The 20,190-nt window shown below is 38.6% G+C and overlaps 1 protein-coding gene across 1 annotated transcript; it reads left to right on the forward strand.

Moving 5' to 3' along the window:
- The first annotated feature begins 15,390 nt into the window (after window positions 1-15,390).
- LOC141620936 (uncharacterized) lies at window positions 15,391-15,957 on the forward strand. Its single transcript, XM_074437678.1, has one exon. It carries the CDS (start codon window positions 15,391-15,393, stop codon window positions 15,955-15,957), a length of 567 nt encoding a protein of 188 aa, XP_074293779.1.
- Window positions 15,958-20,190: the final 4,233 nt, after the last annotated feature.

Genomic DNA, 20,190 nt, shown 5'->3' on the forward strand with positions numbered 1-20,190 from the left:
ACGAAGACGATGACGACTACACTTCCTATGCTCGGTTTTACACACATATGCACCTTTCTTAAAGGAAAAAGAAAAGGGTTATTTAACACTTAATACTCCGAACTATACAAGGTGTTTTAAAATACTCTCAACTCTAATTTAACTACAAATAAAACCAACTTTTACCCCCGTCGGCTTTGAACAAAATAGGTGTTTTATTGACTTGTTGTAGCAGGTCATTTGTAGTTTGGGCCCACTTTTATATCTTTAAAAATCTTCATCTTCCTACTTAAGCTTTTCTGTAATTTTTTTTCTCTCTCCCATTTTAATGGTTCATTATCTCTCCTACCTTTTTATTATTTTTTCCTTCATTCTTCCTCAAATGAAAAACTCATCTTCATATTTATCAAATTTCATGTGATTCCAAAATTACAAGTGGTACTACTCAATAATCTTACCTTATCATTAGCAAATTCAGATTGTACGGAGTATATAAAGGGGAAAATCGATCATATTATATACAATTTACACTTTTACATGGCATTTTCCTTTCTTTGCCATGGCTAGCATATATGTTCAGATGGGTTTCATCATCATCAACATCCTACTTTTGACAATATGGCGTAAAATGAGGTGTATAAATTAAGTTAATATATTGACATACTTTTGATTCTCAATCGATTACCCAAATTATTGAAACATATCAGCTATTTACCAAATCAGACGCCAATTTGTGATTTAGGAAAGTTGACATCTTTACCATTTTATATGCTATTTTCTTTCTTCCTTCTAGTTCTGGACATCTATACACCAAATCAGACTCCAATTTTTTTGTTGGAAGGGAGCACATATCTCTGGGCATAATTGGATTCTACACAAAAAATCTGGATATTTCCGTCTTTTAGATGGGCTTTAATGGCATTGTTTGATCATCAATGCCAAAGGAAGAAACTTTTCAGAAGATGAGATTAGGGGAAGATCAATGGGGCGTGTTCCTGAGGATCCTCAATGGTGTTTTGGTGTGTTGGTGAAGAGGGAGAGAGAGCGCATTAATGGAGTTAATGGAATGTAGATGACAATTAGAAAAGAAAAAGAGGGGTCAAACACATTTTTACTGGTTTAATAGGTAGTCGGTCTACCTATTCTAGGTGTTGTTTGGCTAAGCTTAAAAAATGCTTTTGTAATTGAAAAAGTAGTAGCTTGGCCAAACGTGGTAAATTAGAGAGTTTTAAAAGTGCTTTTGAGAAGTCAAAACTGATTACTCACCCCAAATGGAGAAGTAGATATTTACTACTTCTACTTCTACTTTTTACATAAAGACCCAATAAGCAAACAAAAGTTGTATTAAAGTAGTTAGGCCAAACATATAAATTTTGTGAGAAACCGCTTTTACAAAAGTATGGCCAAACAACTGAAACTTTTCCGAAAAGTAACTTGTGAATAAACTCCTTTTAAAAAGGAAAAGTCATTTTCAATAAACGTTAAGCCCAAACAAAGACCCTAATATAGGAGAGAAGGTGTAAAAGATGGTTTTATTGGTAGTTAAAATTCGGTTTGGAGTATTTTGAGCGGTAGCCCCATAGTTTAGAGTATTCACATTAAATAACCCAAAAGAAAAAAAACAAATTTAAAGGAAAAAAATTACCGATGACAATGGTAATCGAGAGAGATGAAGTTCATCACACGGGCAGTTAGTTTATTTACTCCGTAGTTAACGGCCGATCATATGTTGGAGTTTCAAATTGCATATGTATACGTATAAAATACGATGATTAATGATATTTCCTAATATTTCCGTTAGTTATTTCCATCTTGTTGGGTTCCTTATGATTGATGATAACATGCCCATTTGATTTGTGTTATCTTAGTTTACCTTTTCAGGATTAATGATTAAATCAAGCATGGATTAAGAAGTGTTGAAGTTGTTAATCATCCCATTGTATCAAGTCGTATGTGTCATCTAATGTACAAGTGAGAAAGTAGAGTATCCTAGAGTAATAGAAACAGTCAAGACGACTGTTACTTTCACAAGTAAACAGCTGCTTGGATTGTTGCCACAACTCGTAACACTTGAAGCCTTTTTATCTTTCGAAAATCTTTCACGTGTCTCTTATTTTTCAAAGATAAACTTCAGATTTTTATTAGGATTTGGCTTTCAATAAAGAGTGGTTTGAATAATTATTATTTTCAAAATGTTTCCTCTTTATGCAAATTTGACCCTTTGGTCCTTTAGAAAACAAGAAATGCTTTTTGCCATATTTGTGTAAACTTGTCATCACGTGACTTGTTTTTCCCTCTTTGTTTTCTGAATTTGCATGAGCTTTTATGGATAGTTTTCAAACACTCTTTCCTTTCTTTTGCCTTTGCATAAGAACCTTCTTTGGTGCAAGTATTGGGTGGTTGTTGAGGCTCTTCACATGTGTGGTCTTTGACCCTTCAAAACCCTAGCAACCTCCTCACCCATTCTCTCTATAAAAGGCGAGCCATTCCTCCATAAAAATCCCAAGACTTTTTCTGAAATATTTTCTAAGTTTGCAAATTGTTTTTAAAGCTTAAAACCGCGTATCTTTGCAAAACTTCTAAGAGTCTTCAAGTTGTTACAGTCGTGGCTACTGTTACTTTAACATACTAAACTCTCTTGCTTATGAATTGTTGATCTTGTAAAAGTTGTCCATCTCTATTCTTTGTTAAGAATATGTTAGTGGAAACTTGATCCTTATAACATTCTAAGTGTGTTAGTAGAGTTTATGACGGAGTAGTCTTCAACTCTTGGCAACCGGAGTAGGTTGCGAGTTGGCTTGTCATAAGAACGGAGTAGTTCTTGGACTCGCTTTACAACCGGAGTAGGTTGGTGTTTTTATTGTACGGGTCTTTTAGTTGTCGGAGTAGATCACTAAAAGAAATCAATAAAAAGTAGATTGGACGTAGGCACTTGAGTTTCTTGCCGAACCAATTCAAAAATCATGTGTTCAATCTTCTTCTTTTATTTCCGCTGCTCTTTTATTTTGTTTGCTCTTGCTTTGCTTAAACTTTGAAGTAACAGTTCATCATACTGTCACATTTGGTCTGCAGTCTGTATTCCATAAAGTGAGACAAATAGCTACAGTCAGAACAATTGTTACTTTCATACTTCAGCAAACATTCATTCCTATACTCGTTTAATCTTGCAATATTATTCGAAGTATTCACTTATCACTTTTGTTCTCATAACTCACTTTAATTCAATAAAGTTGAAGTTAAAATTTTTAAATAGTACCTAATTCACCCCCTCCCCCTCTTAGGTACTCGAATCCATAAACTCAACAATTGGTATCAGAGCCTCGTGCTCTTGATCGAGGCTAATCGCCTTAGAGTTTGATTCGTGGGTAATGGATTCCGAGAAACACTCCAAGATCCCGGTCTTTACCGGTTCGAATTTTGGATGGTGGAAACTTAAAATGGAACATTACATCAAAAGTATCGATTATCAATGTTGGAACATCATCCAAAATGGACCTCTTGTCATTGAGGAAACCGATATCTTAAACGGTTTCACTAAGACAAAAGAGAAAAGAAATTACAATGAAAACGACTTCAAACTTGCCGAAAAGAATTCCAAAGCAATGTCGATTCTTCAACGTTGTGTTGGTGAGGGGGAAGTTAGTCGTATTTCCGGATGTCCTACGGCAAAATCTATTTGGGATTCTCTTGTACTTGCCTATGAAGGAACGTCCCAAGTAAGAAAACACCGTATTGACCTTCTCATCCAACAATATGAGATGTTTAGAATGTCAAAAGACGAGTCCTTAAATAGTTTCTCTTCTCGTTTTTCTTGTATTATTAATGAGCTTAAAAGTCTAGGAAGGAATTTCGAGTCCGAGGACATCATTCGAAAAATCCTTCGTAGTCTAACCTCTAAGTGGCAACCCAAAGTCACCGCCATAGAGGAAGCTAAAGACTTGTCAACCCTATCTCTTCATGAACTAATGGGATCACTAATGGCTCACGAGTTTAATCTCGATAAGCATTCTAGTGAGTCTTCAAAGGGAAAGAGTATCGCCCTCATATCCTCTCGAAGTGATGTAGAAGATGAGGAGGAAGACGAGTTTGCTATGTTCACAAGGAATCTAGCCGGGTTGGTCAATGGCCAAGGAAACAAAAGATTCACTAATAACTACTCGAAAAAACGCTTTCCTAAGAAACGACCTAACTCCACCGTGGGATGCTTTAAATGTGGTAATAAAACTCATCAAATTAAAGAATGTCCCAAGTGTGATGAAATCAAATCAAAGGAAAGAAGAGAAAAGGTTAAAAAGGACTATAAACATAGAGTCATGAGTGCTATTTGGGGAATGTCCGACTCCGAGGAAGATGAGGAACTCATCGAGGAGGAACTAGAGGCTAAAATGTGTCTTACAAATCATGGTAAAGAAAAAGTCTCAAAAACCTCAAAACTTGAACACTTAAGATGCCTCATGGCTAACCCCGACGATTCCGACTCCGATTCCGACAACGAGGTAAATCATCTAAAGGCCAAGGCTAGAACTTACTCCAAAGAGAAAGTATGTAAGCTTCTTGACAAACTTTTTGATAAGTGTCGGTTACAAAATGATAAGCTTGAGGTAATGCAAAATGAGATTGAGGAAATTGCTCAAGAGAACTTTTATATTAAAAATGAACTAAAAGCAACAGACAGCATCACTCTCACCTCTGAGGCTTATGATGAAGTTAAAAGAGTCAACAAGCTAAACAAACATTTGACTAAAGAACTAGAGCGTCTTAGGTTGACCCCCACGGACGTCTATGACCTTGAAAATGTCAACACTACCTTGGTGATGCAAGTTTCCTCACTAACCAAGGAACGTGATGATCTTTTGAAGGACAAAGATGCTCTTGAGAATGAGATCTATGACTTTGTAGTTGAAGTTGTAGACCTAAGAGAAACAGTGTCTAAGACTGTTGCTTCTGACAAAGATTTAGACAAGTCTAAAGAAAAGATTAAATGCTTGGAAAATGAAAACAAATGTCTAAAAGGTGAGGTTGTTTGTCTTAAGAATGAAATAGAAGTCCAACATGATAGGCTTACTTTTTTCCAAAAAGGTATGCCCGAATGTAGCACTTCTAGGTCTTCTCCTCATCATAGATCCGATGAAATCATTGATCTAAACAAAAGTCTTGACGAGATGACGTCTAAATATGAAAAGTCCAAAGAACGAATCATGTATCTCGTGTCTAAACTCAACAAGCACACCCATGACTTCATAGTTGAGAAAAGATTGTCTATTGAAAGTGTCAACAATGATGAACTCAAGAGAGAAAAAGAAAAGAATATGCATCTCCTCTTACGTGTCAATGACTTGACCAATGAACTTGTTAGTGCTAAAAACATCACTGAAAAATGGGAAGGAAGTCAAACCGTGTTAAACTTCCTCACGAATCAAACCGAGAGATGTAACAAAACTGCTGGTTTGGGGTTCAAATGGAACAGTCAGACAGACTGTTACATCCAGAAGCCTAAAACTGATTTTAGAAGGAGAAAGTATGTTGGTCTTCCCGAATACATTATTTGCAATTATTGTGGTAAGAATGGTCATGTCCTCAACACTTGTGAAAAAAGATTTCATGACATTAACAATAACATCAAAATAATTTAGCAAATATGGATTAGGAAAGATACCATAAGATATGTTGATCACAAAAGGGGACCCAAGTTTGTTTGGGTTCCTAAACTCAAAGTCTAATCTTGTGTAGGGCTTGGTGAGAGGCGGCCGCAATTGGTACCTGGATAGTGGATGCTCTCGTCACATGACGGGTGATAGAAGCCAATTCCTCTCACTTAAAGCATACAATGGTGGCACGGTAAGGTTTGGTGACAACAAGAAAGGTGAAGTAATTGGCATTGGAAAAGTTCGTAAGTCACCATTACTTTGTGTCGACAACGTGCGACTTGTCAAAGGTTCGAAGCATAATCTCCTTAGTATCTCTCAACTTTGTGATAAGGGTAACATTGTAGAATTTAGTGCAAATATGTGTCGAATATTTGATGCCACTACTAATGAACTAATACTCGAAGGAAGACGTGTCAAAGACGTATACTTCACTAATTTGAACACTCTATCCGGTCACACCATGTCTTGCATGAGTGTAATGAACAATGATCCTTGGTTATGGCATAAGAGGTTTGGTCATGTTAGTACAAAAACTCTTAATACTCTTAAAAGACTTGACTTAGTTGAAGGTATTCCCAACATGAAGTTTGATTTTGATAAAGTATGTGATGAATGTGCTAGAGGCAAACATGTTAGAAGTTCCTTTAAATCCAAAAGAATTATGAGTACATCTCAACCTTTGCAACTTTTACATATCGACTTGTGTGGACCAATGAGAACTAGAAGTAGAGGTGGTAGTCGTTATGTGTGTGTCATTGTTGATGATTACTCTAGGTTCGTTTGGGTACTCTTCCTAAGCTCTAAGGATGAGACATTTGATGAGTTTCTAATTTGGTTAAGAAAGATTCAAAATAAACTTGGTTTAAAACTTGTTTCAATGAGAACCGATCACGGAACGGAATTCGAAAACTCATCATTTGGTGCTTATTGTGATGACAATGGTGTAGACCATAACTTCTCGGCTCCTAGAACACAACAACAAAATGGTGTGGTTGAAAGGATGAATAGAACCCTTGAAGGAATGGCTAGAACAATGTTATTATCTAGTAAGTTGCCTAAGAACTTTTGGGCCGAAGCGGTAAATACCGCTTGCTACATTCATAATCGTGTCATGATAAGGAGTATATTGAATAAAACTCCCTATGAATCGCTACGTGGAAGAAAACCCAACATTTCATATTTTAGATGTTTTGGAAGCAAATGTTTTGTTCATAACAATGGTAAAAACAACTTGGGTAAGTTCGATCCACGTAGTGATGAAGGAGTATTTATTGGGTACTCCGATCATAGCAAGGCCTATAAAGTTTACAATAAACGAACCTTGTTAATTGAAGAAAGCATCCATGTCATTTTTGATGAATCTAGTGTGCTTGGACAGGTACAAAACGTGAATGATGATGATGATAGTGATGACGATGAGTTTGAGATTGGTCTTGTTCGAAAGGACTTCGTGTTCGTGGATGAAGAAGCTCCCAACTCTGACTTGTAACAGACATAGGGACCGTCACCTTCAAAGGAGATCAACAGCCCAGGGGGAACACGTAGTACATCTGCTACTGTTTCTTCTCTGGAAGCAACAGACCCAACGACTGTTGCCTCCACCTCCAGAACTGAAGTAACCCAAAACAGTGATGATGAAGATCACTCCAGGCCAAAAGAAACAATCCACGTGTGATCGATGCTTTGAGGGGGGGAACAAGAAACCGTTGTTCCAAAGAAGTGGAAACATCAAAGCTCTCATCCACTCTCTAATCTCACAAGTGATCTCAACTCGGGAATTCGAACAAGATCATCCCTCAACAATCTCGCTCATCTCAATGAGTATTGTGCCCACAATGCCTTCCTTTCTCAAATTGAACCTTCAAATGTAACAGTCGCCTTGACTGATGCAGACTGGTTGCTTGCTATGCAAGAAGAACTCAATCAATTCAAAAGAAACGAGGTATGGCACTTAGTCCCTAGACCGCCTAATCGTACCGTCATTGGTACTAGGTGGGTCTTTCGCAATAAGCTTGATGACTCGGGAGAAATTGTAAGGAACAAGGCTAGGCTAGTGGTGCAAGGTTATAACCAACAAGAGGGTATTGATATACGATGAAACCTATGCACCGGTAGCTAGACTTGAGGCCATACGATTGCTTATAGCTTTTGCGGCTCACAAAGGTATTAAACTCTTTCAAATGGATGTTAAAACCGCTTTCTTAAATGGATATTTGGAAGAAGATGTCTTTGTAGAGCAACCACCGGGTTTTGAGAACAATGACTTGCCTAACCATGTTTTCAAATTAGACAAAGCTCTTTATGGTTTAAAACAAGCACCTAGGTGTTGGTATGATAGATTGTCTAAGTTTCTTATTGAAAATGGTTTTAAAAAAGGCTCCGTTGACAAAACATTGTTCTTAAAGTCACAGTCAGACGAACTGTTGGTTGTACAAGTATATGTTGATGACATTATATTTGGTGCAACAAATGAAATCCTTTACTTATATTTTTCGGAACTAATGAAATCGGAGTTTGAAATGAGCATGATGGGTGAGCTAGGATTTTTCCTTGGGCTCCAAATTAAGCAATCAAAGGATGGAATCATGATCCATCAACAAAAGTAAATTAAGGAAATGCTTAAGAAATTTGGGATGACTAATGGTAAGTCTCATGATACACCTATGGTAGCCGGGTCCAAATTGGACAAAGATGAACTCGGTAAGAATGTTAGTGATAAGGTGTATAGAGGTATGATAGGCTCCCTTCTCTACTTGACCGCAAGTCGTCCCGACATTCTCTTTAGCGTTTGTTTATGTGCTAGGTTCCAAGCAAATCCGAAAGAATCACATTTTAAAGCCGTTAAACGAATTCTTCGGTATTTGATTGGAACACAAAATCTTTACTTATGGTATCCCTTACATTGTCCTTTTGATCTCATAGGCTTCTCGGATGCGGACTATGCGGGATGTACGGTTGATAGAAAGAGCACCTCCGGAATTGCAACATTCTTGGGTCCTTGATTGATCTCTTAGCTTGGGGCTCAAAGAAACAAAATACGGTAGCTCTTTCAACGGCCGAAAGTGAGTACATTAGTGTCGCACATTGTTGTTCTCAATTACTTTGGGTAAGACAACAACTCTTGGATTTTGGCATTATTTTTGACTCCGTTCCCATAATGTGTGATAATACGAGTGCAATAAATATTTCCAAAAATCCTATTCAACACTCTAAAACCAAACATATTGATATTCGTCACCATTTTATTCGTGATCATGTAGAAAAAGGACATGTTAAACTTATCTTTTGCAAAACCGAAAATCAAATTGCCGATATTTTCACTAAGCCACTTGCAAGAGAACATTTTGAGAAATTTAGACTAGAAATTGGGTTAATTAATTACTTGTGATTTTTAGTGTGAGTTTTACAAATTTTCTTAATTGATTAAATTAAAATTGGATATATGTTATTAAGTATTCTAAGTGCATTGACATCACTTTTAGACCAAAAATTGACACCGTATTCGTGAGTCGGTAATCACTCAACCTCATATCTAAATTTACGTTTATAATATACTACCTTGCGTTTTTATTTCGAGTGATTGAAATTAATTGGTTGGGCCAACTACCTCACTTACCACATTTATTGGGCCATTTACTCCCTCAAACCAACCGAACACCCATAACCCACTTATCCCTTCATCTCCCAAATCCATAAACTCCCTCAAATCTTACCTACCCTTTAACCCACCATGGTCAAGACCTCTTTCAATACCCCTATACCCGTCAAACCAAACCAAAAAATGACATCCCCACCGTCACATCCGACCCACCGACAACAACAACTCAAACCATGCCTTCACAAAAAATCTCCCATGCCTTTCCTCCACAAACCTCAACCACAACTCCAACCCCATCACCGAACCCAGAACCACCAAACCCTCATCCAACACCTCTCTCCACTGTTCCACCATCATCGGTCCCATCTGACGACATCCCCATCTCCACCATGGTCGGGCGTCGTACTCGAGGAGGTCGAAAGAAAAGTACTACTGTCCCAAGCTCTTCCTCTGAAACGGTTACGGTGAATGTTGATGATATTGAAGAAACTCCAATTGATTTGAATGAGAATCCGACTAAGTCTGCCGAGTTAGATCCGATTCCGGCAAAGAAAAACAACAAAAGAAAAGATAAAGCCTCTTCATCCCAATTACCCCTATCTCCGAAAGTGTCGAGCAAAGCAACATTGAAAACCCCACTATCCCTGTTGAAACACCCAGTGAACCACCCCTGAAAAAATCGAAACAATCAAAGAAAAAATTGGTGTATCTTTCACCCTCTGATTCGGTTTACCTAACCTCTAAATGGGATTTGGCTCTTGTTTGGGATCAACTCGAAAGTCTAGATCTTCCTACCTCCATCTACAAAAATTGTGAGAGGTTGATGAATCCCAAAGCCATCCATTCTCCTCGGGTTTACAATCAATCTTGGTTCGAGCCTCCCGCCTTTCACACTGTCCGTGACATGATTTTGGCTCAAGGTTGGGAGAAACTGTTGGAATTACATGAACCGGTCTTTGTGAGTGAGGTGATTCAATTCTTTGCATCCGTCCGAGTGGACAAATCGGGTGATTTCCTCACGGCTAAGGTGAATGGTAAGCCTCTGAAACTGACTCAATCTGATTTTGCTACCGCCCTTAATATTTCAACCGGAGGTTATGATAATCTCCCCTCTGAAACCTGGATTGCCTTACCTTACGCCTCACCCCTAGCAGTCGCTCAAGTTGTGTGTCCTAAAACAGTCACTTGTGGTCCTGTGAGCAACACCCAAATACCCCCTCCTCTTCGAATTGTCTTTAATATATATGTTGTGTCGTTCCATTTACCCTTCGGGTGACCGGGGAAAACTCTCCATAGCCCAACAATACCTAATTTATCACATTGCAACTCACAAAAAGGTGAATTTGATTGGGTTAATGTTTAAGCGCTTTCATCTCATCTCGACCAAACTCCGTAAACCCTCTTCTAGCATGCTACACTTACCCTATGGAATGTGGTTGTCGGTTGTTCTCAAGGCACACGGGGTATTAGTGAGTTCTAGTTTGGGTTCATTAGACATGTGTGACATCATGAGTGATGGTCAAATGGGGAAAATGCTTATCAAAGTGGAAAATGATGAATTGATCTCTGTGAAAATTAAGACGGATCCTGAGGGTGGGTCGTCTAGTCAAGTGAATACGGGTAGTATGCGGGAAGTTCTTCAAGCCGTGGCTGAGTTGAGTGCTTGGGTTAAGCACGATGGTAGCCAAAAGGATTTGGCCATCTCGGCTCTTGCTTCCACCGTGGACCTCATTCGTGGTGAAGTGGACATTATATCCACTCTTGTCTCAACAAAGGAACATGGTGATGATGCTCCATTGGATGATGATCCCTTGGGTAGTGACTCGGATGGTGACCAAGCTTCCTACCCTTAGCCTATCCCATCTATTTCGGCCCCTTGACCTTGTCCTTGATTTTTTCTTTTGTCCCACCATGTTGTGCGCTCCTAAGACAATTTTTTTTACTCGTTATTTTGATGCTTGGTGGTGTATCTTAAACTTTATTTAGCCGTGGTGAACTATGGTTAACTTATGTTTAATCCGTATGTTTATGTTGACTTTGTTACCTTGTCACGGTTATATGTGTCTTTTTGTGTTTTCTTGTGGTTATCTGCACTCTAATGCCTTTGACATCCCTATCCTTTTTGATGATGTCAAGAGGGGGAAAAGGTAAACTCATGCTCTTAATCTCTTTGCATATTGATCAACTAATGTCTAGGCCTAACCTTCTTAGCTTTGAATCTTGTTTTGGGGCAATGTAAAATTGTCATCGTTAGTTTGATTCTAGTTCTTGCTCTATATAAGGTAATAATGTCCCTTCTCTCATTTGATCTTGCTTGTTTAAAATCTTGAATTAAGGTGTTTACATTGCTTATACATTCGTTTAGGGCTTGTCATCATCAAAGGGGGAATTTGTTGGGTTCCTTATGATTGATGATAACATGCCCATTTGATTTGTGTTATCTTAGTTTACCTTTTCAGGATTAATGATTAAATCAAGCATGGATTAAGAAGTGTTGAAGTTGTTAATCATCCCATTGTATCAAGTCGTATGTGTCATCTAATGTACAAGTGAGAAAGTAGAGTATCCTAGAGTAATAGAAACAGTCAAGACGACTGTTACTTTCACAAGTAAACAGCTGCTTGGATTGTTGCCACAACTCGTAACACTTGAAGCCTTTTTATCTTTCGAAAATCTTTCACGTGTCTCTTATTTTTCAAAGATAAACTTCAGATTTTTATTAGGATTTGGCTTTCAATAAAGAGTGGTTTGAATAATTATTATTTTCAAAATGTTTCCTCTTTATGCAAATTTGACCCTTTGGTCCTTTAGAAAACAAGAAATGCTTTTTGCCATATTTGTGTAAACTTGTCATCATGTGACTTGTTTTTCCCTCTTTGTTTTCTGAATTTGCATGAGCTTTTATGGATAGTTTTCAAACACTCTTTCCTTTCTTTTGCCTTTGCATAAGAACCTTCTTTGGTGCAAGTATTGGGTGTTTGTTGAGGCTCTTCACATGTGTGGTCTTTGACCCTTCAAAACCCTAGCAACCTCCTTACCCATTCTCTCTATAAAAGGCGAGCCATTCCTCCATAAAAATCCCAAGACTTTTTCTGAAATATTTTCTAAGTTTGCAAATTGTTTTTAAAGCTTAAAACCGCGTGTCTTTGCAAAACTTCTAAGAGTCTTCAAGTTGTTACAGTCGTGGCTACTGTTACTTTAACATACTAAACTCTCTTGCTTATGAATTGTTGATCTTGTAAAAGTTGTCCATCTCTATTCTTTGTTAAGAATATGTTAGTGGAAACTTGATCCTTATAACATTCTAAGTGTGTTAGTAGAGTTTAGGACGGAGTAGTCTTCAACTCTTGGCAACCGGAGTAGGTTGCGAGTTGGCTTGTCATAAGAACGGAGTAGTTCTTGGACTCGCTTTACAACCGGAGTAGGTTGGTGTTTTTATTGTACGGGTCTTTTAGTTGTCGGAGTAGATCACTAAAAGAAATCAATAAAAAGTAGATTGGACGTAGACACTTGAGTTTCTTGCCGAACCAATTCAAAAATCATGTGTTCAATCTTCTTCTTTTATTTCCGCTGCTCTTTTATTTTGTTTGCTCTTGCTTTGCTTAAACTTTGAAGTAACAGTTCATCATACTGTCACATTTGGTCTGCAGTCTGTATTCCATAAACTGAGACAAATAGCTACAGTCAGAACAATTGTTACTTTCATACTTCAGCAAACATTCATTCCTATACTCGTTTAATCTTGCAATATTATTCGAAGTATTCACTTATCACTTTTGTTCTCATAACTCACTTTAATTCAATAAAGTTGAAGTTAAAATTTTTAAATAGTACCTAATTCACCCCCTCCACCTCTTAGGTACTCGAATCCATAAACTCAACACATCTTTTGTATAATGTTTATTCTACATATCTTTTGTAATTGTCTTATTTTCCTAAGATTGTATAAATACCAAGTTATTGTATCGATTTTATATATGAATGAAAATCATAAATAATACTCCCTCCGTCCCGGACATTTGTTGTCCTTTTCCATTTTTGGGTGTTTCAGTCATTTGTTGCTCTTTCTATTTGAGGAATGCATTTGATGAACAATTTGCTCATTCACACTCAATTTAGTCCACATGTGATTTAGTAATTGGCTCTTCCCTCTTTTCTTGGTCTTTGTGCCAAAACAAAAGGACAACAAATGATCGGACGGACAGTATTCTTGAATATCAATTTTTATGAAAATTTTCTCGAGTGTCTTCTAGAAGAGTTGCTAGAAAGTAAGAAAAATTGTTTATCCAATCTCCAATTATTATGGAAAATTTCTAACTAACCATCCTTGGTGATCAAGGAACTTAAAAGCATATATAAACTCATAACCTTCTGATACACCAACACATACAACTCATTCTCATATAAGAGACAGACGGACTTACGAGAAACTTACTCAAACCCTAAAAAAGCCCTACCAACAAAAATCAATTAACTTTATCACACAATAATGACAAAGGGACGACGAAACTACAAAGGAAAACAACGTTGTCGAAGTCGTAGATATGCGACGTTAATTGAATCAACAATTAGTCCATTGCCGTACCTTCCCGAAAATATCATTTAAGAAATATTACTTAAGTTACCCGCTAAGGCTATGGCACGATCCAAATTAGTATGCATGATATGGAATTCCATAATATCGTCTCCCAAATTCATAGATTACTATAACAAAAATCTTCGCCAACGTGAAGGTAATCATTTAATCTTGTTCGAACGCATCATGTACGGTAGTAGGAGTAATATTAATGGATGTAAATTCTACGCCATAAATCCTACTAATGGTACTAGGGTCGATACTGACCAGTTGGAATATTATACTCGAAGACGTGGTGAAACCGAGCTTGTAACATTTTTGGGGTCTTGTAGCGGTTTGGTGGCGATACTGTGTGATACCAAGTTGATATTGTGGAACCCTTTAACTAATGAACACTCATTTATTCAAGTGGGAGTAAATATTGTACTTGTTGGAAAATAGGGGCTTTTTTATGCCTTGAGTATTTTTCATTTGTCCAACATTGATAGTGAAAGGCTTGTTTCTTGTGTTTATATAACAAACCTTCTCATGCCATATCACTAGTGGGTCATGGGAGGCTTTTGTGGAAGCCTTTCGAGGTAATTAATTCAGCTTTAAGCAAACGCGTGTGCTCGAGCCCGGATCCGATCCGATTTGGCAATGCGCTGCGGCGGGTCATGCCTATCTTTTTGGGCCAGCGCAGCGTGTTTTGCTTGGATGAAGTGACCTGGTACATTCATAGAGAAGTGTCCAGATACACAGTCAATATTCTATAATTAAGAGCTGTTAATACTCTTAATTGCGTAATTAAGGGCGCTCTTAATTGCACCTTTGACTGTGCTGCCGTTTTGGCTCTTCTGCTCCTCTCGTTTTCCTATAAAAGGAGCTGTCTTCCTCACTTCAGAAACACACACAACAATTCTCTTCCTCTCTTCATTCTCTATAATTTAAGGTAAAGATAAATTCGTCGTTCCAATGCTCTCGGTCTCGAGTGGGCGTGTCGAGTGCGGAGTGTAAATCCTTGGGGAACTACCGGTCATTTGCTGATCGTCACCACGGTCATACCGGAAATATAGTTTTCAAGGCGATGGCTCTCATACCACGTCACTACGAATCGGTTATCTCTTTTCCTTTTACATTGTTCTTTGCAATTTTATTCCAACAATACTTGAGTTTAAAAGTGATTTTGATCATTACTACTCGTATTTATTTGGGTTGTGTTACGATAGTAGTAAGGATGAGTATGTTGTGATCGTTGGGTTCGAATTGTTCGAAAGTGGGTACGACTCGTGCGAAAGTGAAACCTATTATCCAATTACACCAACTTATGGAGGTAGCGGATATATTGACGTTTACTTCTATAATTTCAAGTACGGTAGTGAAAGGAGATGTTTTGTCCGAACTGATCAATTCCGGTTATTGGATGGGTATTTACCCATGGCGATATATGAAAGGTTATTTGTGGATTACCTCATTGGGTTATCCAATACAAATATTGTCCAAGTCGAGTTGTGAAAACGGATATTGTTTATTTCGATTTGAATGAAGAGATGTTTAAAATAATGGCATAGCCGAATACGATTTGAAAACTATATTGTCTTGTTGTAACAATGTCGATCATGTCAAAAAATGCTCCTGATTTGTCAAAAGTCGAACCCTTAGATGGTCAGAACTATAAGCGTTGGTCTCAAAAGTTACTGATGTTTTTTGAGCAGTTTGAAATTGATTACATTTTATTTTCTGACCCTCCTGCTCCCGTAACCGAAATCGCTGCACCATCTGTTGAGACGACCCCTCCTGTAATTTCTGTTGTTAAGTCAAATGAAGAGGCTATTAAAAAACATGATAAGGATAACAAAACAGTTAGGTTTCACCTCCTTAATCTTATGACTAATACCCTATTTGACTTGTTTATGGTTCATAAATCTGCTAAAACCATATGGGAATTACTTGAGAAAAAATATGGGGCTGATGATGCGGGTAAAAAGAAGTATGTCGTTGGGAAATGGCTGGGGTTCCAGATGGTAGATGACAAACCTATAATGGAACAAGTTCATGTCTATGAGAATTTATGTGCTGACGTAGTTAATGAAGGGATGAAACTAGATGAGATTTTCCTAGCAAATGTGTTACTGGAAAAATTCCCCCTTCCTGGTCTGACTATAGAAACCATCTGAAACATAAGAAAAAAGACCTTTCCTTCCAAGAATTAGTGAGTCACATGAGGACCGAGGAGGCAAATCGTCTCAAAGACAAAACCATTAGTGTGTCTGTAAATGCTTCTAATGCTTCTGTCAAGGCTAATATGGTTGAGTCGAGTGGTCCATCCAATGTTGAGAAATTCAAGGGTAAGGGTAAGGCCAAGGTTGCTAAGGGGAAGAATCAGGGTCCTGCTAAGAAAAATGGTCCAAGGAAGCATACCAAACCAGTTGCAAAGATTCAGAAACCAAAGGGGCCAATTGTTTGCTATGTCTGTGGAAAAGCTGGTCACAAAGCCTACCAATGCTCCGAAAAGAAATCTGCTGAAGCCAATGCTGTGACTGATGACATCATTGCTGCTGTGGTTGTGGAAGCTAATGTGGTGGGTAATGTTGCTGAATGGGTCTTGGACACTGGCGCTTCTAGACACCTCTCTGTCTTTGATAAGGGGTTATTTGCTGAGTTCGAGGAGGTAGCTGATGGGGAATGCGTTTTCATGGGTAACTCTTCATCCGCACCGATCAAAGGCAAAGGCAAGATCTTTCTCAAACTCACCTCGGGGAAAACACTTGCTCTAAATAATGTTTTGTATGTATGTGGACAGCGGGCCGCCCACGGGGGCGCTTGGGACGAGGGGAGCTCGGAAACAACAAGCGTTTGCATTTTGTATGGAGTCGCCACCAATTTTTATGGGAAATTGGAACCGTTCGAATACCTCATGTCATGTCAAGACATAAAGTAGTGACATGAACACTAAGTAATCGTTACCCTTAGCATTCTATGTCTAGAATGACTCTCGTGGATGCCAATGAACACGGGTGCTCACGGAGATCTGGAGTAAGGGGTGAGGGTACGTATTAGGAAGCTCTTTTGATCGAACACCTAATCCCGCCCGCCTCGATAGCGGCCTTTACTAATGATTAGGGAGTTTATTCGTACTTGATATATTGTCGATTGTAATGCATGCAATGCAACATCCAAGTTTTAATCCTAGCATGTGAATTAGACTAAGTCGGTTGACAAATAATTAGCATACAATTGGGTCGAAATTGGATTTAATATTCAATTACATGTGAGACATACAAACAAAAGGATAAATACAATAAAAGAAAATTACATTAAAGGAAATTACATTAATTACAACGGATTAGGCGATTTATGTCGGAAATACCTGTAAAACGGATAATTTGAGAAAAAGAAATAAAAGAATAAATTAGAAAGAAAATACGAACAAGTCAGAAGGTGATAATACGGATATTAGTTAATTAATACGTAAACTAATTAAGCTACGTCAAGGCAGAAAAGGAGTTCGGGACGAAAATCACCGAACAGGAACAGTAGCGCAGCGAGTAATCGCGCCCTTCGGAAGAGGCGCGGCGATTCTTTGCGTCTGTTCCAAGGGTGAGTTCTGGCTGTGAAGCCGGAACTGCAAACCGTTACTGTCAATTGGTTAATTTTAATGATTGATTTAAATTAATTGACTCGGATGGAAGTGATTTAATAGATTATTTACATATGATTAAAGTCATAAAAACAGTAAAACATGAATTAGACGGAAATAAACGAATTAATTATGTGAAGGGTCGATGTTAATGAATGAAATCAACAAACAACTAAACAAATTAATTAATTGATTAGACTAAACATGATGAATGAAACAAACATGGATGCAAATATATCAATGACGAATCTCAGAAACTCAACATGAACAAATTGAATTTCTAAAATCCGGGTTTGAATTTAATGACGAAAACCCGTAAACATTGATTATTTAGGATTTAAGTCGGAACAATTAAACATGTGAATGAATTATATACGATATACATATGAATTATATGCTAATATGATGGATTAATAACAAACAAACGAAACAAACAAAAATAATTGACGAATAACAGAAGACGAAGGAAGAAGAAAGGAAGTAGGAACTGCGGCAGCCTCACGAAGAGGCGCAGCAGGTGCCGCGCTCCTTCGAAGAGGCGCAGCAGTTGCTGCGTCCTTTCTCTTCGTCTGTCTACTGGAAATCCGTAAAAAAAGGGTTTTAAAGACGGTTTTAGAAATCGGTTTTAATGGTGTTTTCGACATAAATCTTACAATGGTGATACGATAAAGTAAATAACAATAAATAAAGGAATTATTACACCCTCAGACTTACATGTTGACGGAACGAGAAGAACTAAGAAGATCGATTAGTGATGCTCGACGCGAACGTAAGGAAAGAGTGCCCTCGAAAGAGGAAAACGATTTAACAAGTTGATTAATTAGATTGATTATTGTGTAGTGGGTCAAATTGGTCGGTCATGCAACGGAGAGGCTGGTACCCGGAAGGATCCGAGCTTACGTGGTCGAATGTTCAAGCACGTAGGCGCCAATTAGTAAGAACGAAGTCTAGAATGCAAAGGGAGAAGAGAAGGGCGGACACTCGCGTGAGAAATATGAGGAACGAAAGCTCCTATTTATACTAATCACACGGAGGAATAGGGTTTCGGAGACTCTTTGGAAGTGAATCTCGGAAAGATATAAAAAAAAGATACGTAAATCATGCAAAGAAGGGCCTGGGAAGAGGCGCAGCAGCCACTGCGTCTCTTGGAAGAGGCGCAAGACACTGCTTGCGTCTATTCCCGTGAGGTTTCCTCTGTTTAAGAAAGATTTCCGTGTTTAAGTTATGGTAGGACGGATTTAATTCGATTATCTTTTGAATATTACGGGATATTATTTGCCAAAAGATAAAATTTGAGAAATATGGAATAGAAATATCCTAACATTCCAACATTCGACTCGGGATTCAACAGTTATCGAAAAATGGAGACGGTTTTTGACCCGGACTCCGAATGTACTCTAATTACTGCCAAAACGACCGTATCGGCACGTAGATGACAACTAAGAGGTTGACATTAATTTTTGAGCAATCACTTGACGATAATCTTACGAACTGTCACTAATCGTTCCGCGAATCAAACATGCGGCCCAATCATCACCGGGTGGTTTGCGAGGGGTGCAGAAACGAGGTGTCTACAGAGCCCCCACTTTGACTGAGGCTTGGACAAGGCGAAAGTCAAAGTATAGCCATCAGGTCAATCGAAGATTACAACCTGACGACTATGGCGACGCGAGGCGGTTCAAGGGGTCTGAACCAAGGACCTGTCGTCGGGAACATTTTAGAGTCTGTCGACTATCGGGGAGGGTCGTTTAAAGTCCATTAGACTACGTAAGGAAGCTCGCCAGCCATAAGAAGAGACCATACCTGAGACTTCTTCTCGAGATGCTTTCGGAGGTGCATAGGAGCTAAGGTTAAGCGTAGGAGCTAAGGGTAAGACCTAAAAGTTATATAAGGATGGTGCTAGGGTGTGGGACCCTAAAAGAAAGCATTGACGGGAAGGAGGTCAAATATAAGTTTCGACCTAAGGGTAACTAAGTTTTGGGTATAGGAACTTCTGGAGAATGACACCCTGTCGGACTCCGCGGGAAACGAGAAATATTGGAAGCAGCAGGACGTCGGTAGAAACTGCTGGGGGGAAAAAAAAACCGCCTGCGTTGGTCTCAAGCGAACTCAGGCAAGAAAACTTGAGGTTGAAGTTGAATTTGCTTGCGTCGGTCTCAAGCGAACTCTTGTTGGGGAATACACCGACGATTAGGGACATCTTGATCGTCGGGGAAGAAGGTCTTGAGTGAGCGGTACTGCAAAATACCACTGCGCTGAAACAAAATGAGCAATACTGCAAAATACTGCTGCGAGGGATAAAATGAATTTGGACGATATCTTTGCAAAATATTGTCGCTGGGATAAAATGTGGGCCGGAACGAAGAAATCGTCGAAACGGACCAAAATGATACAAATGTCATCGAGGAAGAGGCGCACCAAAGATGGGCCCACAAATAACGAACTCATAACGAATTTTCGAAAATTCGTAAGGAGGGAACAAATGGAAGAGGCGCAGCAAGAGCTGCGTCTCTTGGAAGAGGCGCAGCGCCTGCTGCGTCCTTTCCCCAATTTGACAATTCTGCGTAAAAACGCGAAATCAGAAGGGTTTTAATTCATTATTTCGAAACACGAATCCTTCAATTTCTCTCTCAAATCTTCACCATTTCCGTCAAGGTTGGATTCAAAAGCTTGCTTGAAATATGACTAATCGAGGTATGTGTTTTAATCTTGCATTAATCATCCGTATTTGTCGAATTTTGAGCCGCAAACATTAGGGTTTTCGACCCAT

This window comes from Silene latifolia, chromosome X, assembly GCF_048544455.1.
Source record: "Silene latifolia isolate original U9 population chromosome X, ASM4854445v1, whole genome shotgun sequence".
Lineage (NCBI taxonomy): Eukaryota > Viridiplantae > Streptophyta > Magnoliopsida > Caryophyllales > Caryophyllaceae > Silene > Silene latifolia.